General features: G+C 38.4%; 1 protein-coding gene across 1 annotated transcript; it reads left to right on the plus strand.

Moving 5' to 3' along the window:
* The first annotated feature begins 1,155 nt into the window (after window positions 1-1,155).
* LOC127434979 (deoxyribose-phosphate aldolase-like) lies at window positions 1,156-10,116 on the plus strand. Its single transcript, XM_051688053.1, has 9 exons — window positions 1,156-1,295; window positions 1,787-1,884; window positions 2,025-2,172; window positions 2,616-2,711; window positions 2,833-2,967; window positions 3,147-3,275; window positions 7,641-7,753; window positions 7,851-8,000; window positions 8,311-10,116. The coding sequence occupies exons 1-9, from the start codon at window positions 1,265-1,267 to the stop codon at window positions 8,365-8,367; spliced, it is 957 nt and encodes a 318-aa protein (XP_051544013.1). The 5' UTR covers window positions 1,156-1,264; the 3' UTR covers window positions 8,368-10,116.
* Window positions 10,117-20,677: the final 10,561 nt, after the last annotated feature.

Genomic DNA, 20,677 nt, shown 5'->3' on the forward strand with positions numbered 1-20,677 from the left:
ATCCACAGTGTTAACTGGAGAGTCACACAGGATGATGGGGGTGGGTGGGCCTGGGTTCTTTCTGAAATCTACGACCATCTCCACTGTCTTCACAGCATTGAGCTCCAAGTTGTTCTGACTGCACTAGGTCACCAGATGATCAATCTCCTACCTGTAGGTGGACTCATCCCCACCAGAGATGAGCCCAATGAGGGTGGTGTCATCCGCAAACTTCAGGAGCTTGACAGACTGGTGACTGGAGGTGCAGCTGTTAGTGTACAGGGAGAAAAGTAGAGGGGAAAGAACACAGCCTTGAGGGGAACAAGTGCTGATGGTCCGGGAGTCAGAGACATGTTTTCCTAGCCTCACATGCTGCCTCCTATTAGTCAGGAAGTCTGTGATCCACCTGCATATGGAGTCAGGCACACTCAGTTGGGAGAGCATGTCCTGCAGCACAGCTGGGATGATGGTGTTGTAGGCAGAGCTAAAATACACAAACAAGATCCTGACAAGAGATTATGGGAGAAAGATTTCAACTTGGTATTGGAGGAGGGAGTGTGGGCTAGGATTCCAAAAAACGTATGGAGACTCTGCACATGTTTTTTGGTGGTGTACTGAGATCCAGGAATTCTGGTTGAAGGTTCAGAGTTTTGTGTGTGACGTGGTGGGCACTCTGGTTTCGTAAGTTCCTGAGGAGCCCAGGTGCTGGAGGATAAAATGGAGGACCATGTTAACTGCATCTTCTCCTGTCGATGAAATAGGGATATCCCTCACTTTGAGGTTTGATTGGACACGGTTAGCATAGTTTTACATTATCTTTCTTAATTATTTAACATTTTTAAGCATTACGTAGGTAGGGTACTCAAATGTTTGTCATTAAAGCACTTCATTTATCAATCAATAATGGAAATAACAGCTTGTATTCACAAAATACATGTTTGATCCGTGCACATTACTCATCTTTTCATATTGTGGGTGTCAACTAAATTCAGAAATGAAAACGATATTCTGTTGTTAAGGGGGTTGGGGGGGGGGGGATAAATAAACGAATTTTGAATGAAAATTTATTTTTTCTTTAGCCAAACACCTCGTCGTAAATACAAAATACGTCATCACTACGCCCAGGTGAGGCTGTAAAATAATTGGCTGAGATTGCTTGGCGGGGCGTATCAGTGACGAGTATCCCGGAAGAAGGAGCAAAGGTCTCTGTGCTGTCAATGTGTGGAGCTGATGCTGATCAAATTTTTCTGTCATATCCATTTCATGCATTCACCTATATATCATTATGTCTGCTAGAAATCCGGGAATGCACCTAGGTGAGTGTTTTATTTTCCTTTAAACAAAGCAAAGTTTTATATTGAGTAAAACCGCTACTTTTTGCACGTGATAGGCTGGGCATTAAATAAAAAAATTAAAAAAGAAATAAAAAAACAGTGGACAGAAATAAATTAAGGATTTTTGCAAATTAATAATGATCTACACAGATAGTGGTGTCCCTTTGGCCATACGACTAACATTTACATGTTAAATGCAAGGAGTATATACTTTGTGCTGTGTGTGGTCAATGTTTAACTACCGTACATCTGACCAGACTTATGAACTCCCTAAATCAACCTTCTTATGTCCTATGTAGGTGCATATTGCCTGAAATAAATATTTAAATTCTTTCTTTTCTTTATAGGATGTATTCTAAACTACATATCTTAATGAATCACACATGACCCATGTGTCTCATGACTTACATTTAGCATGCAGAGGGGAGTGACAAAACCAAACTGATTTCTTAAACCTTGTTTTCTTCTTTTAGATCTGGCATGGGTATCAAAAGTCCGAGTCAACACACAGGCTGTTCTTAAAAGAGCCCAGCAAATCCAGGGATGCAAGGTGGCCAAGAAACAGTGGCAGGTAAATAGTTCAGAGAATTTGTGGCACCTGATCACCGGTTTTGCTTTATGCATCATCTTGATTGCATTGCATTGCATTGCTATTTGCATTGTAAAATCCAGTGTAGCCTATAACTTGACTACCATAATCCTCTGCTGTAGGCTGCCTGGCTGCTGAAAGCAGTCACATGCATTGATTTGACGACCCTCGCTGGTGATGACACCCTCTCTAACGTCCATCGACTCTGCATGAAGGCCACACAGCCGATTCGGCATGACCTGCTGAAGAGTATGGACATACATGACAAAGGTCTCTTAGACAGGTGCCAAAGTTTTCACAGCACATTGGCACTTGCAGTAGTACAAAATAACTTTAAATGATTAACTATAAAGTTACAGAATATGCAGGTGGCAGTTGGAGTAAATGATTTTTTTAGATGTTTTTGACCTGTCATTCCTATCTATAGTTGGAACTTCCATTGTATTGATGATCGATAACAAATGTGTAGTGATACATCTGCCCACAAGAGGGAGAAAAAGCTCCATTTGTGTCACCATGAATGAAATTCAACCATATTACTCAATAAAACAACAGTATGCAGAATTGGAGGCATCTGACATTAACAGAATATTTTATTGTTTTTGTTGTTTTTTCTTTACTCTCATTTTCTTTGGTTGCTGCCAAATTTAAAATGCATGCTAGTTTTGTCTGACAATATTTGTGTGTGTGTGTGTGTGTGTGTGTGCTTACAGGCATCACAACTGCAGCTGTCTGTGTGTACCCATCACGAGTGGCTGATGCAGTGAAATCTCTGAAGGCAGCCAATTCTAGTCTTCCTGTTGCATCTGGTAAAAGATTTGAAACCACTCTTTCTAAACCTCTCTTTCTTCACACATCATCCTAGAGAGGGTGCAACCACATTGTCTCACCTAATATTTTCTATTACTTTTCTATACCATTGCCTTCCAGTGGCCACTGGTTTCCCTGCTGGACAGACACCATTAAAGACCCGTCTCGAGGAAGTTCATATGGCTGTGGAGGATGGTGCTATGGAAATTGATATTGTCATAAACCGGACTTTGGCACTTACTGGGCAATGGGCAGGTATGTGTGTCTAAGGAATGTGCGTACAGTTTGTATGAAATTTGTCAATGTATTTACATTATATATAAATAATAAATAATGTTCCCATAGTTTTTGTTTCTTCAGTTCTAGTTTTGGCACTGATTAACATGAACAACTAAACTGAGTTATTTATTTTTTCACCCATGTTATAATCTCAGCCCTCTACGATGAGATCCGGCAGTTCAGAGAAGCTTGTGGAAATGCTCATATGAAGACTATCCTGGCAGTGGGAGAGCTGGGAACCTTCACAAATGTCTACAAGGCCAGCCTGGTGTCCATGATGGCAGGTGAGGACAGTAAGCTTAAGATTCCAGACAGGCCAAGATCTCAAAATGCAAACTTGGTTACAAATTTCAGATGTCTAATTTTATTTAAAAATGATTTCCTATGTGCGTCCAGTAGGTGAATGCAGAGTAAAGGCCAGCTTATCCTCATGCGACCCCTTGTACACACACGTGGATGTTGTATTTTGGCTTCGCTATACGCAACGCATAATTTTAATTTATTTGAATCGGCTGATCTCAGTTAAGGAGACTCTGTGCTTTCAGGAAAGGGTTAAACTTTAGACGCACATGATGTGACATATGTCATGTGACAAAACAACATGGCACTGACCACAGCAGAGTTTGTCTTTGGGAGAAACACCAACAAAACTACATCTGGTAAGAAACGTAATTAGGTTTTTACATTGAAACCTGTTTGAGTCAAAAAATTAGAGTCTCCAGTTTCATCCGAAATGCCATTTTTAAAATTTGAGCAATATATCGCAAAATACCAGGCCACTAAACACAATGTACACTAATGTGTACTCTACTGCATTTTCCCTTGGAAATCTGATATTCACTGTGCATTTTCGTATTGAGAATGAATGGGTTCATCCAAAAGCTAAAAAATTTTGCTTTCAGAGGCTTTATATGGAGTTAGGATGAAAATAAGGTGCATTTCAAACTGTTCTGAGAACAGTGCAGACAGTCAGTACACTGAAGGTTATGTCATTCGCTAAATAGGGAGCATCCTATATAGTGCATTCAATCTAAATTTCCTATCAAAATTTTAGTTTCAGGCTGTAGATGATGTTTGAACAACTCGTAGCAGACATGGGGCAATGGTAATCGGTACATAGATTCAAAATGTATAATGTATAATTTTATTTTAATATGGTTGGCAGTGATTGGATGATGCTTGCCATTACCTTATATCAAAATGAATTATGCTAACTAGTCTCAGAAACATAACCAACACTCCTGAAAACATAATAAACAGTTTGATTAAAAAAAGCTGGCTTTCTATAGCTTGGTGTTATTTAAAATTTCACAATGTATTCCCGCTGTCCACATATGTTGCCAAACATTTTTAGGAAAACTATTTGCAATAGATTTTATTTTTTATTTTTTATTTTAATTTTTATTTTTTTTGCATGTCTATCAGGAGCTACTAGTTACAAATCAAAAAGGAAAATGGAAAAATGCACACAGCAGTCACGCTCGAGTCTCAAGTGGTTATACTTCTTCATCATACCAGCACCACTGGTTCCGCGCTTGAGAATTCACAGTTCTGCGTTGGTGTGTATGCGTCATTCTGCAAGTACACAGCCAAATTGGTAGTGCATTGAGAGAAAATGTCTTCATTTCTAAAATAATTATACATTTCATAAATAAGCAAAAGCAATGTGTGTGAATATGTTGAGATTTAGGTGCATATTATTTATCATATATGTTGTCCACCATGCAGAGAGAATATAAATTGGACACATACTGTAAGCTTGCTCTTGAGTAGCTTAAATAATAATACATAAATTTGGCATACTTTTGATGCACTGTGCTGCAAAAAAATAAATAAAAATTTCATCAAATCATTTAATAACTGCTCACCAATGCAAAATGGGTGTCATTTTAAAATTGAGAAGCTGGACTTTACAATATAACCAACTCTGAACAGATATTTTTTTCTAATTGCTGACCAATTAGAAGTGTTCCATTTTCATAACTTATGAAATATTATTATTTACTGTACACCATACTGTCAAAACATTGTGCAGATCGGAACGTTCTCAAGTAGAATACAACAAATATTGTATCACCAAATATATAGAGAGTAAAAAGCTTTGAGCTTAAAAGTTGTAAACAGATTGTTTTTAACTTCATGAACCATTAACAGAATATAAAAACAGCAGATGTTTCTGATTTAAACAAATCTCCCAAGTACAAATACAATGTAATCTTATAATAATCTTGGAGAAAATGCATTGCTACCTCAGATACCTAATTGTCATGCTGGGTGATTGGTCTCTGGGTGCAAAGTTGACCAATCACAGCAGGAGAGACACATGACAGGCTATGGCGTAGGCTATGGCGTAGGGATAAATTGGCCTTAAGACTTGAGACTCACAGATGGTCTAAAGGAGTCTTAATGAATATAGATTAAATCCACTTGCCTTTATAGTAAACATTTAATGACCTTCAAATCCTATTTGATTTCTTAATGTGACTTAATGTGAAGATTTTCAGTGATAATTTTTTAGGCGAGACTTGATTTTATCCATCTGGAATTGATAGCATCATATGGGTGTTTCATACCAGAATGGAGGGTAAGGGGTTAAAAAGTAAGAGGGCTTGGTGATGTCTTATGAAAAAGAAAGTTGTTTCCAAAGTGCAGCAAAGTGTACAATTTTGATATTGACTGTGTCATTATAAAGTATTGGTTTTTTTTTTCCAAAGCACTTTTCAAACAATTCCACTTTTACAGTTCACACCAAGCGCACATTACAAAAAAATCAAGCGCAGTTAGATGTTCTGTCCACAGTATGCCGCTATTGTTCATCCTTTTTACTCTCCACATCCAGATGGCCACACATACACACGTGCATGCACTCCCACACATCAGGCCAGTGACTGTATGCTTAAATAGCCATTGCACATTAAGCCGATTACTGTACCCAATTGTCAGCGGCTCTGATAGGGATCGTTATTAAAATGCATTGCTTTTGTCGCAGTGCTCATTCCTTAATCTCCCCTTGTTCCTATGAATTGCATATGAGGTTTCTGAAATTGAATGATAATTTCACCTATTAATCTGCGATGCAGGAGCTATTTTACTCCCACGCTCTCCGGCAGTGTCCCCGCTCTCCGCCGCAAATGAATAGAGCTTCATTACTGTCGCCCGCGTTTAATAACCATTATCCATTATCGTGTAATTAAGACTCCCCAGAATGAATCTCAAGGATTATGTCAGTTTGAGGGAGAGGGTGAGCAATAGACTGAAAAAGTGGCGGAAGGGGTGGGGGTTGCAAAAAAGAATGGAAAAACACATAAAACATATCTTTAATGAACTGGAAAATGTTCATCTTGTTCTGTACGGTAATGAACAGTCATTAGACATGAGGAAAGGCAGGCAGAACTGGGGTGCTAGGGGTTAGACTGGTCCACAGTTTTAGGTTCATCTATTAGAAGCGTCATTTTTTCTTCTATTTTTATCGGAACGCTGATAAACCGTAATTGTCTATGAAGGAGAGTAAGGAAAAAAAAGGAAGGCTCTTATTGATGAACGAATGCACACCCTCTGTGCCCTGCCGACAGGACCATATGTTCTTGTCTAGCCTCCCCTGGCCTCACGAGTAATGTCCTGTCTGGGTGCAAAATCTGACACCTCTCCAAAGTTCCTGAATGGAGGTGCTAAAAATGTGCACGTTCATAAAAGGACGTTTCTATTTTTAAGAGCACGTTTAAGTGAACTTTGACCTGTCAGAATGAAGTGAACAAAAGGTGGCAAAAACATTACAATTACTAATCGGCATGACCAGGAAAATGCAGAGTCTAAGTAGTTATTTGATAGTTGTAGGAATGGGAATCGTAAGGAATTTAACTGTTCCATTAACGAATCTTTTAGTACTTTTGAGAAAGAAAGAAATTAGAGGGAATGCGATTTTTATTTTTTATTTTTTTTATTGGATGTTCTTAGCAGTCTGTTACCAAATCATGAGATAATTTAATATTTAAACAGATAAGATGCTTGGAAATGGTGAGTTTACACAGACTTAAAGGGTTAGTTCACCCAAAAATGAAAATTCTCTCATCATTTACTCTCATCTCTGTCTCCCAGATGTGTATGACTTTCTTTCTTCTGCAGAACATAAATGAAGATTTTTAGAAGAATATTTCAGCTCTGTAGGTCTATACAATGCAAGTGAATGGTGACCAAAACATTGAAGCTACAAAAAGCACATAAAGGCAGATTAAAAGTAATCCATAAGACTCCAGTTGTTTAATCTATGTCTTTAGAAGCGATCCAATTGATTTTGGGTGAGAACAGATTAAAATATTACTCCTTTTTCACTGTACATGTTGCCATTGCAGTCTCTGGGCATGATCAGGATTTCAAGCTTGTTTACACTTCCTAGTGCTTGACGCATGCGCAGAACGCTAGATGACGCTAAGAAGTATAGTCAAATGCTAATGCATGCTTCGTCTCTTACCTACTGGCCGGCGACTTATACCTGAAATTTGCTGGAAAAATTGGCTAGTGTGACGCCGGTTTTACTTGTCAGTCAATGGGCGGTTCTTGGCCAGAATAAGCCGCAAAGTAAGCAAAACTGTATGCTGATTGTCAAATGTTTGGCTCTGAGAGACTATGTCTGCTGTGCTTCATACCACTAGGATCTGACTTCATCAAAACTTCAACTGGCAAAGAGTCTGTCAACGCCACTTACCCTGTTGCCATAGTAATGGTTCGGGCCATTCGTGACTATTATCTAAGGACAGGCCATAAGGTAAAGGATCCATTGTATCTGTAAATCAATATTCTTTACATAAATCATACATTTTATCCACCAGCCTCCCTGAGTGAAATATCTTTTTCTGTTTCAGGTGGGTTTCAAGCCTGCGGGAGGCATTCGAATGGCACAGGAGTCAGTGGTGTGGCTGACTCTGATAAAGGAGGAGCTCGGAGACGAGTGGCTGAATCCCCACCTTTTCCGACTGGGAGCAAGTAGCCTGCTCGCTGACATTGAGCGGCAGGTAATTAAACCAACGCTGTGTTTCACACTCTCAAAGCTGGTCTATTCTGGCTTAAGGTGTGATAAACTGATAATTAGTGGCCATTATGGCAGGAAACAGAAGCTATTCAGACAGTGTGGCTTCATGGCCTTGGACTCTTGTGGTGAGCTGGATATAGATTAGCTCCTTTATTTATGTATACATCTATTTTAAGTGCTTAATGTAGCTGCCTTTTGACAAAGCTTTTAAGAGGTTAGAAAGTGTTACTGAGTCTATCAGACCGATTTAACCTACAGGAAAAAAAACATTTCTTGTCTCTTTATTGTTGCAGATTTATCACTACGTAACTGGACGCTATCCAGCCTATCATGAACTTCCTCTGGCCTAAATCCATGAAAAATCAGTGAACCCCTGAATCTCCAGGGCCAATGAACTGTTAAAAATGAAAAATTCTCTCATTTACTCACTCTCATATTGTTTCATACCTATGTGTTGTTATTTTTTAAATGTTTATTGTTATTTTTACATTTGCTGCGGAATTAAAAAAATGCGCTTACTATGCACATCAGAAGCAGTGCAGTTTTGTCTTCAGTTTCATCAATGTGCCATTTTTTACATTTGGACATGGACACAAGCTGTGGCGGAGGTGAAGCTTATCAGTGGTTAACAACTTAATTTTGGACTATTTTTTTGGAGCATAAAGTAATATTCCGGATATGAGGCAAACCGTAAACATTAAAATACTCACTGGTTCAAAAGTATAGCCACAAGATATAAACAATATGCATGTTAACGTGATTTTAATGTGATAAAATCACTTACAGACCTTTTCTGTGTAAAGTTATGTCCAATTTTACAACTTTGTTGTCATGATGTAATGTCAACAAATGCTAAAACCATAAAATGACTGTAAAAATGATGATTTAAACAACTTTACAGCTCAAATAATACATGTATTTTAACATAAGAATTTATGTAAGTGTTTTTATAAAATAAGCTTCTTCACATTTCTGCCTTTAATCCCTCCAAAAATTGGCCCCATTCACTTCCATTGCTTTTTTTAAAGAAAAGAAGGGACGAATCGAAATTATTTTGTGTGGTAATTAACATTCCGACACACATGCCATCGACTGAGCTTAACTTGTATTGAACCCAGAATATTCCTTTAACAGATGTGGTCAATATGAGCTTTTTCCCCAAAAACATTTCTACTTTTGGGTTACACTGAATATAAAGTCAAATGGGTTTAAAACAACATGAGGGTTAGTAAACAATGACAGATTTTCATTTTTGGATGAACTATTTCATTAAAGTCAGCCAGTGACAGTGTAAAGATGGATTGCCGGTTTATGAGATTCATTTTAAAGAAATTAAATAGTCTTATGCTGAAAACGTGGTTACTTAGAAGTCATGAATGTTCGCATTATCGGTCAACTGTTTCTTTCCAATATGCACATCAACATAAACAGAGTATATTTTATTATACTGTAAAAACTTGGATGTCTTTTAACAGTATTTTCATAGAACAATGCAAACACAAGAACAAATACCTGATTTCTGGATGACATGGTGCAACCTGCAAGTTTTTGGAAGTAAAAGTGCTCACTTTACATCAGTGCAAAGGTGTCTTGCATCACTTTTCTCTGTGTGAAATCCCAGCAGGCGTTTTTTTCTCAGACAACCTTACACATCTAGTATAAGCTACACCTGGGTTACAATATCACTGTCCAAGGCTGATCTTATTTGACTTCCAAGCGCTAATTTCATTAATCAAGAGCTGGCTGTCTGAAGTGTGTGTTTGGGATTAATTAAGGAGGGTTAAGAGAGTTTAAATGATCAGATAAAGCCTCGTGCCAATTTGAGCTTCGTTTGAAGACAGAGGAACTTTCTTTCTCTTCTCCTCCTTTCTTCTTTAATTAAGAGATCTCGGGCCGTGCCCTTGACTGGAACAGAGGATAAATGACTGAATTAATTGTGGAATGGGGAATGAGCTGAGAGGTTGTTAGAGTGAGAAGGAAACTTCGGGAAAACGGAGGTAAATTCAGTCAAGTAGGACTGGGAAACTAGAGCACGAATAAATTTGTATTCACAGAGAAACATTAAAAGCTATTCTCACAAGAGCTTAATAATACCTGCATAAGCACTATTTTAGAGCTGGTATTAGCATTCCTAAGAGGCCCACACTATGGCTTGTGCAAGCAGAGAGAAAAAATCTAATTAATTCTCAAAAAAGATAGGGATAATTCACCCAAAGAAAAAACTTCTGTCACCATTTACTCACCCTCATGTCACATCAAACCTGTATGACTTTCTTTCGTCCGTGAAATGGAAAAGGAGACGTTAGGCAGAATGAAAGCCTAACATCTCCTCTTGTGTTCCACAGAAGAAAGTCATACAGGTTTGATGCGTCATGAGGGTGAGTAAATGATGACAGAAGTTTTATTTTTGTGTAAATTAGCCCAGAATTTAAAATACACTGTTAAATTCAGCGTTTTATGTTTCTTTCTGCCTGTCTGTTAATTACGTCCCTAATGCTGATTGGCTGTGCAATTGATTGGCAGCTGTGTTTGCGAGTATGTTACATTAGCAGTGACTCTAGTAGTTTATGAGGCCACACTTAAGAGTGATGAAGCCTGAGCGCTCTGTCTGGTTCTCCCCACCTCCCCGAGGCCATGACAGATTAGCTTAACTTACATAATGGCATGTAGATCATCAGCAATCTGGACCTGTGGCCTGCTCCAGCAAGCCAGATAACGCTGAGGGATTGAGTTAGCCTGCAGATTGATTCTCTCCTGCACGGACAACACTCCATTTCTTTCTTCTTCTTTTTTTCTTTTTCTACAGCTCTTGCCTCTTTTACTCTATTGCTTCCTGTTTTTAAGACTTTGTATCACAGTTCCTGCAGAGAAGGTGCGGCTTATATTTAATACAAGCTGATATAGCTAGCAAATACAGTGTAATATACATGTGTTTTATTAATCCAAGTCCTCTATACCTGTTTTACAAAATACAGCACTTTAATCTTGCATTCAAAACCAAGGACTATAAAACGGTTCAAGGAACGAAAACTAAAATGTTTTTTTTTTTTTTTTCGCTTATTTTGAGCTTGTTTTTTTCCAGACCAGGTCGCTTGTTTCTCTTGTGAGATCTGGCAACACTGCAACTGGTATATCACCCACCCTTAGCAAAGAGTACTGTCATTTTAAAAAGAACATTATTATATACCGTTCTTTTATTTCATTTTACCCGGTTACCACTTGAAAAGGAGGCTGTGGAATAATTTTATGGAACAAAATAATACAGTTTCTGCTCAGAACAGACTGAAATGAAAAAACATTTCGTTTTTAGTCCTTTTTCAAAACAGAAAAATATACATTTGATAAAACGGTGTGTGGAAAAAAAAGTTGGTGTGACATGCTGTGCTCCATCCAAAACAATTTTAAACAGCGATTTTCTAGTTTTATTATTTTTTATTGTGGAACAACAATTTTTAGTCATTTTACAATGGGTTTGAATGCCAATCAGAATGTAGAGATGGAGTGATCATATATTTCCTTTTAAAAACTCAATGAAACAGATTGTTTTGACTTCAATAAGACGGACTACTTCTATTAAAATGAATGTGAGAAATTGGAACTCCCAACGGATGTAGAAAAGCAAGTCCTGCCTTACAGGTAAAAGAGCCATTCAGCTTGCAGATTCAGATTGTCTCTCAACCAACTCGAGAACGTGCATGCGCATTAGCTGAATCAGCCTGAGAAATAGCATTTTTTAAGCATGACCTCAGCTAAAGAAGCACAATGTATGGTACCATTGTTTACAGATTTTACTGCTGATTTTAAATATGTTCTTTTATCGTATCGACCAAACATTTTGGAGATTCTGGTCTTTCCCCATTCAAATAGATAGGAGCTATACTTTTATGCCATTTGTTTACATAGATAGTGGTCCAAATATGGCCACCGAGTGGACTGACTTGCCTTGAAAGGCATTTAATGAAGGGAAATGTAGTTTTGTTGCAAATGCTTGTCGCTGCATAAACTGGCTAAATGAGTCTTACTTTCTGGCAAGTTTTATCGCTATTCTTCATTAACAGTACAAACATGCATACAAACTAAACCGCACAGTCAAAATCCTCAAGTAAAACTGAAATATTACCAATAACAATATGCTTCCGGCATAACTCTTCAATCGACACACCCCCAACTCGGAAAGTCGTGGCTCGAAGAAAATCCAGAGTTTCCCACTCGTAATTACGACTGTGGTGGCGTTCATGTGCACCTCACTTGTAAATACGATCTTTCCGACATGACTTGAACATGTCACCATGCCAGATGTCAACTCTGGAGTTATTTGTTTCTATGGCAACTCTCACAAATGGCTTTGTTGGTGATTACAGCAAAATAAACTATATTAATTATTTAACCTCTACAGTGCATCTGGAAAGTATTCACAGCGCTTCACTTTTTCCACATTTTGTTATGTAACAGCCTTATTCCAAAATGGATTAAATTCATTATTTTCCTCAAAATTCTACAAACAATACCCCATAATGACAATGTGAAAGAAGTTTGTTTGAAATCTTTGCAAATTTATTACAAATAAAAAATGAAAAAGAAAAAAAATCACATGTACATAAGTATTCACAGCCTTTGCCATGACACTCAGTATTGAGCTCAGGTGCATCCTGTTTCCACTGATCATCCTTGAGATGTTTCTACAACTTGATTGGAGTCCACCTGTGGTAAATTCAGTTGATTGGATGTGATTTGGAAAGGTACACACCTGTCTATATAAGGTCCCACAGTTAACAGTGCATGTCAGAGCACAAACCAAGCCATGAAGTCCAAGGAATTGTCTGTAGACCTCCGAGACAGGATTGTATTGAGGCACAGATCTGGGGAAGGGTACAGAAAAATTTCTGCAGCATTGATGGTCCCAATGAGCACAGTGGCCTCCATCATCCGTAAATGGAAGAAGTTTGGAACCACCAGGACTCTTCCTAGAGCTGGCCACCCGGCCAAACTGAGCGATCGGGGGAGAAGGGCCTTAGTCAGGGAGGTGAACAAGAACCCGATGGTCACTCTGACAGAGCTCCAGCGTTTCTCTGTGGAGAGAGGAGAACCTTCCAGAAGAACAACCATCTCTGCAGCACTCCACCAATCAGGCCTGTATGGTAGAGTGGCCAGACGGAAGCCACTCCTCAGTAAAAGGCACATGACAGCCCACCTGGAGTTTGCCAAAAGGCACCTGAAAGACTCTCAGACCATGAGAAACAAAGATTGAACTCTTTGGCCTGAATGGCAAGCATCATGTCTGGAGGAACCAGGCACCGCTCATCACCTGGCCAATACCATCCCTACAGTGAAGCATGGTGGTGGCAGCATCATGCTGTGGGGATGTTTTTCAGCGGCAGGTATCTGGGAGACTAGGCAGGATCGAGGGAAAGATGAATGCAGCAATGTACAGAGACATCCTTGATGAAAACCTGCTCCAGAGCGCTCTGGACCTCAGACTGGGGCGAAGGTTCATCTTCCAACAGGACAACGACCCTAAGCACACAGCCAAGATAACAAAGGAGTGGCTCCGGAACAACTCTGTGAATGTCCTTGAGTGGCCCAGCCAGAGCCCAGACTTGAACCCGATTGAACATCTCTGGAGAGATCTGAAAATGGCTGTGCACCGACGCTCCCCATCAAACCTGATGGAGCTTGAGAGGTCCTGCAAAGAAGAATGGGAGAAACTGCCCAAAAATAGGTGTGCCAGGCTTGTAGCATCATACTCAAAGACTTGAGGCCGTATTTGGTGCCAAAGGTGCTTCAACAAAGTATTGAGCAAAGGCTGTGAATACTTATGTACATGTGTGTTTTTTTTTTTTTGTCTTCGTTTTTTTTTATTTTTATAAATTTGCAAAGATTTCAAAAACTTCTTTCATGTTGTCATTATGGGGTATTGTTTGTAGAATTGAGGAAAATAATGAATTTAATCCATTTTGGAATAAGGCTGTAACATAACAAAATGTGGAAAAAGTGAAGCGCTGTGAATACTTTCCGGATGCACTGTATATGTTGCAGGAAAAAAAATTAAGGACAGAAAAAACGCTCCAGGTAACAATGGCATAATAAAATGGCATATCAAACATAAATATGGGTTCACTACCTTTAACTTTTGAAGCCTCTGCCATATTGGTTCTTTTCAAGATAAAATAATTCCCTAACAATTAAAATATAACTGGGGAACATGTTTTTCAGGTTCCCATTATGTGCTATATAGAGCTGGGGAACATAAGACTCTAGGAACATAGGACCCTTTGTCATGTGTTTATTATGTGCCACATAAATATGGGGAACAATAGGACCCTGGGAACATAGAAATGACTCCCTTTTTACATAATATCGTGACTGTGAAGTCGGAATTTACATAGAATTCTGAGTTTACAAGTTCTGCAAAGACATGAACACTTTTTACAAGTCAGAATCTTGTAATTATGGTAATTCCAACATGACGTGAACGTGCAATAAATTCAAACTGGCATTTGAACCCATTGTAAAATAACTATAAATGCTTAATGACTGCACATCGGACATGAATGTGCCAGGTTGCTATTGTTGCTTGGCAATCGCAAATAGCCTACAGATAGGGTTATGAATTGGCAGAATTTTTATTCTGATAATAGTAATAATAATTGTAATTATTGTGCATTGTTGTCTTTTTATAAAAGCAATAAGCCACTTAAGCTTACGCCTTACAGTGATTTCACCACGTTTAAGGGGTGAATTGTGCCTAAGAACACCCTTACCTGTGGTAAATTCACATTAACGTATGGCTTTGAGAAGTTTATTGCTTTATTCTCACACTGCAGGACCATTTAATTGAACTGCAATAATAATGATAATAAAAAAAGATAAGTGGTGAAAATCTTGAAATTAAACAGTGACCAGTCATATCTCCTAAAATATACACTTTCCCTTGTACATTCATATACATTTTATGTTGTAAAAAAAGTAAATGCCCATGTTATTTGTCAACAACCCACCTATTGGGACAATTATCATCTTTTCTTTCTTTACTGACTATATGAATCTAATCTCTATGAACATATCTATTTGTTATCACAGTCTAATTTGATTATGGGGTCATGCAATGCATGAAAATGTAAATTAACCCAGGAATTAGCTGAAATGCCAAAGGGAATGACTGAATTACATGTGAATTATTCATTAGAATATGTAGGTCTACTGTTCAAGGCACTGCTTTGCATTTGAAGTATTTTATTGTATTTGACACACAATCTGAGACTATTTCTAAGGTCCCACATTGAAATCTTTTCATGATAACTTTTTCCAATAACATTCCCAGCTGGTCCAGATTATTAAAGTTACACTTGTTGTTGTTGCGTAAGCCGATATGGCAGTCATCATGGACTTATACTGACACCTAGTGGCAAGGATGCTGCATAATGCAAAAGTAATTGTTTTCTTTTGCCGATGTCATTGTAGACATTGCATGTTGTCATTGTTTTAATCCAGTTTGTTTGGCATAGATTAGGTGGCCAGTGCACATGCTATTTTACATTGTGGCAGTTCTTGAAACAATCTGACTGACTCTGTCAGGTGGTCGGAGTGCCACTCACTCACTCACTCTCTGACAAATCTCTTTTTTCAGATTGATTGCCTTTCTGCTGTTTTATTCATAAATGTCTTTTTTCTTTGTTTCTCGAAGCAGTTGTGAAAAATGGTGTACTCAGCGTGGTGTTTTCAGGCTAAAAAAAACATTTTTAATGACACGTGAGTCACCTGTCAAGTACATTTATCATAGGCCAGGATTTTGCTTTGTGGAGATTTGTGTGTGTGCATTTCATATACCTAGCAGCGATACTAACCTACCCCATAATCTATTGCTATGGAAACATGCTATTCAGTGTGATTAATAGCAAACACACATCTTATGTTTCTCTTATTTGTCTGAGGGCGCCACAGATTTGTAAGGATGTTTTAAAATGATTAAGTATTTCAATCGAATATGAAATGTGAAATATCCAGTACTGTGCTGCTTAAATTCTGACAGGATGTCATTCATTCTTATTGGCATGTCATCTCAGCGCTGCTGAATTTTAACTTATTTAGAGACAAAAGAGTAAAATGTCTGTAAAAGGTATGTGACATAATGTCTGAAGTCATCTTCAAAATGCTGTCTGTGATATTATGAATAATTGGTAACATTTTGTTGAGCTGACATACTGTATGACAGTGAAGCCTGACAGTTTTGTGTAAATTGCATGTTAACATGATTGTTTTGACATCCCCGATTTTGGAGTCTGATGAAGCGGGAAGTGTTGTCCGTTTATATACGTGTGTGGTGTATGTGTGTGCAGTGTTGAGGACACTTCTTTGAAGCCGTAGCTTGTCAAGTTACAAGTCACTCTTTCTAAAGTAGTTAAGATACAGTCAAGCTACTGTGTTGATAGCGAGTATCTATTTGCTATACAGTTGAAGTCAGAAGTTTACATACACCTTAGCCAAATACATTTAAACTCGGTTTTTCACAATTCCTGACATTTAATCATAGAAAACATTCCCTGTCTTAGGTCAGTTAGGATCACTACTTTATTTTAAGAATGTGAAATATCAGAATAATAATAGAGAATTATTTATTTCATCACATTCCCAGTGGGTCAGAAGTTTACATACACTTTGTTAATATTTGGTAGCATTGCCTTTAAATTGTTTAACCTGGGTCAAACGTTTTGTGTAGCCTTTCACAAGCTTCTCACAATAAGTTGCTGGAATTTTGGCCCATTCCTCTAGACATAACTGGTATAACTGAGTCAGGTTTGTAGGCCTCCTTGCTCGAACATGCTTCTTCAGTTCTGCCCACAAATATTCTATCAGATTGAGGTCAGGGCTTTGTGATGGCCACTCCAGTACCTTGACTTTGTTGTCCTTAAGCCATTTTGCCACAACTTTGGAGGTATGCTTGGGGTCATTGTCCATTTGGAAGACCCATTTGCAACAGAGCTTTAACTTCCTGGCTGATGTCTTGAGATGTTGCTTCAATATATACACATAATTTTCCTTCCTCATGATGCCATATATTTTGTGAAGTTCACCACTCCCTCCTGCAGCAAAGCACCGCCGCAACATGATGCTGCCACCCCCATGCTTCATGGTTGGGATGTGTTCTTTGGCTTGCAAGTCATTATGGCCAAACAGTAAAAAAAAAAAAAAAAAATTAATCAGACCAGAGGACATTTCTCCAAAAATTAAGATCTTTGTCCCCATGTGCACTTGCAAACTGTAGTCTGGCTTTTATATGGCAGTTTTGGAGCAGTGGCTTCTTCGTTGCTGAGCAGCTTTTCAGGTTATGTCGATATAGGTCTCGTTTTACTGTGGATATATATACTTGTCTAACTGTTTCCTCCAGCATCTTCACAAGGTCCTTTGCTGTCATTCTGGGATTGATTTGCACTTTTCGCACCAAACTACAGTCATCTCTAGGAGACAGAATGCGTCTCCTTCCTAAGCGGTATGATGGCTGCATGGTCCAAGTAGTTTTAAACATGCAATTCTACATCCTTTGTTAAAAAAACCTTCTTTGGATCCGGCAATACACAACAATTACAGACCAATCTCAAAACTGCCTTTTATTTCCAAGATTTTGGAGAGAGTTGTTTATTCGCAGCTCTACTCCTATCTAAATACATTTAACATTTTAGACACATTTCAGTCTTCATATTTTACTCTCAATGGATTCAGGTTCACCTGTCATCTTAGTTTTATTAGATCCCAGTGCTGCGTTCGACACTATCGACCATAATATTCATAATGTATGGTTGGCATCCAGGGGATGACCCTCCAGTGGTTTTCATCCTATCTAAAAGAAAGGACATTCTCTGTAAATTTAAGTAATTTTTCTTCTTCTTCGGCTCTGTTACAGTGTGGTGTCCCTCAAGGGTTGATCCTAGGACCCTTGTTATTTTCACTGTATATGCTTCCTCTGAGCTCTATTTTTCATAAATACAGCATATCTTATCATTGTTATGCTGACAATTCCCAATTTTATTTCCCAGTGAGTGTAGTCAAGAATTGTTCATCTGAGAAGGCCCTAAATTGCTTCAAAGATATTAAACATTGGCTGGCAAACAATTTCTTACAATTAAATGAAAGCAAAACCAAAGTTCCTGATTTTAGGTTCCTCCATGTCCTCCTTACCTGTTAGGTCCTCTGTCGTCAAATGTACAAGATCTTGTGAGGAGTCTTGGAGTGATTTTAGACTCATCATTACTTTTCAACAAGCAGATCAGTGCTGTTGTCAAGGGAAGCTTTTTCTACCTGAGATCTATTGCTAAAATAAAACATTTTCTTTCCCATTAGGACTTGGAAATTTCATCAAGGTTAGAATATTGCAATTCATTGTACACTGGTCTGCCCCATACTGCGTTATCTCGCCTACAGCTAGTTCAAAACGCGGCAGCTAAGCTTTTAACAGGGTCAAGAAAGAGGGATCACATTTCCCCGGTTTTAGCATCTCTACACTGGCTTCTAGTGAAATTCGGGGTCAATTTTAAAATTCTGATCTTTGTCTACAAGGCACTATCTGGTCTTGTGCCCCAATATATCAGTGACCTTCTACACCCTTAATCCCCCACCAGACCGCTCAGGTCTTCTGATCAACTTCTATTGAGGGTTCCTCATTGCCGCTATAGATCTAAGGGTGACTGTGCCTTTTCTGTGATAGGTCCTAACCTATGGAAAAGTCTCCCTTTCCATGTGAGGTCAGCTTCATCATTAGCCATTTTTAAATCTTCTTTAAAAACATATTTTTATTCTGTGGCTTTTGAATAGATCATTGAATAGGTTGAAATGGATAAATACATGATGTTATATTTAAATGTTTTTATTTTTATTATGTTTTATATTTAACTTTAAATCAATCTGTTTTTATATATTTTGTTTGTTTGATCTGTAAAGCACTTTGGGTCAACTTCTGTTGTTTTTAAATGTGCTCTATAAATAAAGGTTGACTTGACTTGACTCATCTGGCCATTAAGTTTCATAAAGAGCGCATCAGTTGAATAATTTCACGATCCTTCAGGGCTGCACAATTAAACAAAATAACATCAAATGGTATGTTGGTCATGTATGATTATTAATCCACAAAAGTCTGTGATTTAAAGAGAGATAAAGGGTCTGTGTGTGATTCAGAACATACCAGGGACGCGCTGATCTGTGTGCACGTGCATGGCAGCGCTCAGATCAGTTCACATGCATTGTGAAATCAAAGTAATGCAGGTTCAAGCATTCGTGCAATTCCAAACATTAGTAACAGTTACAAGTTATTATACAAATCTTCAAACGCGGCACAGAATAACAGAAAAGGAGGAGATTATAGCGTTTCATGAAATGCAGAAGATTGTAAACTGTCAAATACACAAAGACCCTTTTTCGCAGACTGTGATGATGCATTTCCGCCTTATATAGCAGCGTAAATCTAGCAAACTGTGATGAGGAGGAGGGTGTGGCCGTGCCGTGAGGATGCACACAATGAATCAGCTGATCAGCGGGAGAGTGAGATAAAGGGGAACTGGATGAGTTCGAGAGAGAGAGAGAAAAACTTGCTCGCCAGTTCCTGGACACGCTGTTGCCTGGTCCTCAACTGCTCCTCTGCCCTCTGGTGGACGACAGCTCACTCCTTCCCCGGCGGACGGCAGTGAGTCCTCCGGCCCCTGGCGGACGGAACCACTCCTCCCGAGGACTCTGCGACAGCGCATCCTTCCTCCCTCCCGGGTTTCGGCACTGTAACAGATAAAGGACGGGCAAGGAGGAGGCGGGATTTGGCTGAACAGTAAACATAAAGTTTAATAAGAAACTCAACATAAAACAAACATAAACAAACACAGACACACATGCAATGCGGCCAAGTGCGTCTCTCTTGAACTCGCGCCTCCGGCTCCCCTTTATCTCGCTCTCCCACTGATCAGCTGACTCCTCCTCATCACACAAACTGTGATATTTTATAAAAATGATCTTTTTTTTTAATATTTAGTGTAAATTTATAACATTATTCTTATTGTTATATTACTCTGGAATCAGTTTTAAAAAATGAATTACCACAGCTGTGATGGGGTTTCGATTACAGCCATCTGACTGTCTTAATCCACCGATCTCTATTTTTTTTTTCTTCTGGAAAGTCATTCAAATGTAATAGTGGATTTTTCTTTGGTCTTGGAGCAAATAGGTAAGTAAAAATAATATTTGCTGTGATCTCCCATCCACTCACATTCACCGCTGTCGAGGTTTACCCTGCAATTGTTTACTTCCATGTTCCAAAACCCGGAGTATGAAAAAGGTTTATTGTCTTTTCTGTGTAGAAATAAAAGCTCCTTGTGAAGTTGAAGTAAATATTGCAGCACTTTCGGTGTCAAAATAAATCCCCCAGGTGAAGATGAAGTAAACAGGACAGAAATATATTACTTTTGTATAACGCAAATCTAATAATCAGAATAATAATGATGATTCAGCATTATATTATAATAAAAAACCTGACGTGTCCCACAGTAATAATTTAGTATTATGCAATGTTCAACTGGGGTTTCAAAGTCAGTGAAGTAGCTTTGCACAGTAAAAACATTTGAAGGTAAATAATGCTTTTTTTTTTAAAGTTACTATGATCATTGTGTATGAAATATAAATATAAAG

This window comes from Myxocyprinus asiaticus, chromosome 45 (genome assembly GCF_019703515.2).
Source record: "Myxocyprinus asiaticus isolate MX2 ecotype Aquarium Trade chromosome 45, UBuf_Myxa_2, whole genome shotgun sequence".
Classification (NCBI taxonomy): domain Eukaryota; kingdom Metazoa; phylum Chordata; class Actinopteri; order Cypriniformes; family Catostomidae; genus Myxocyprinus; species Myxocyprinus asiaticus.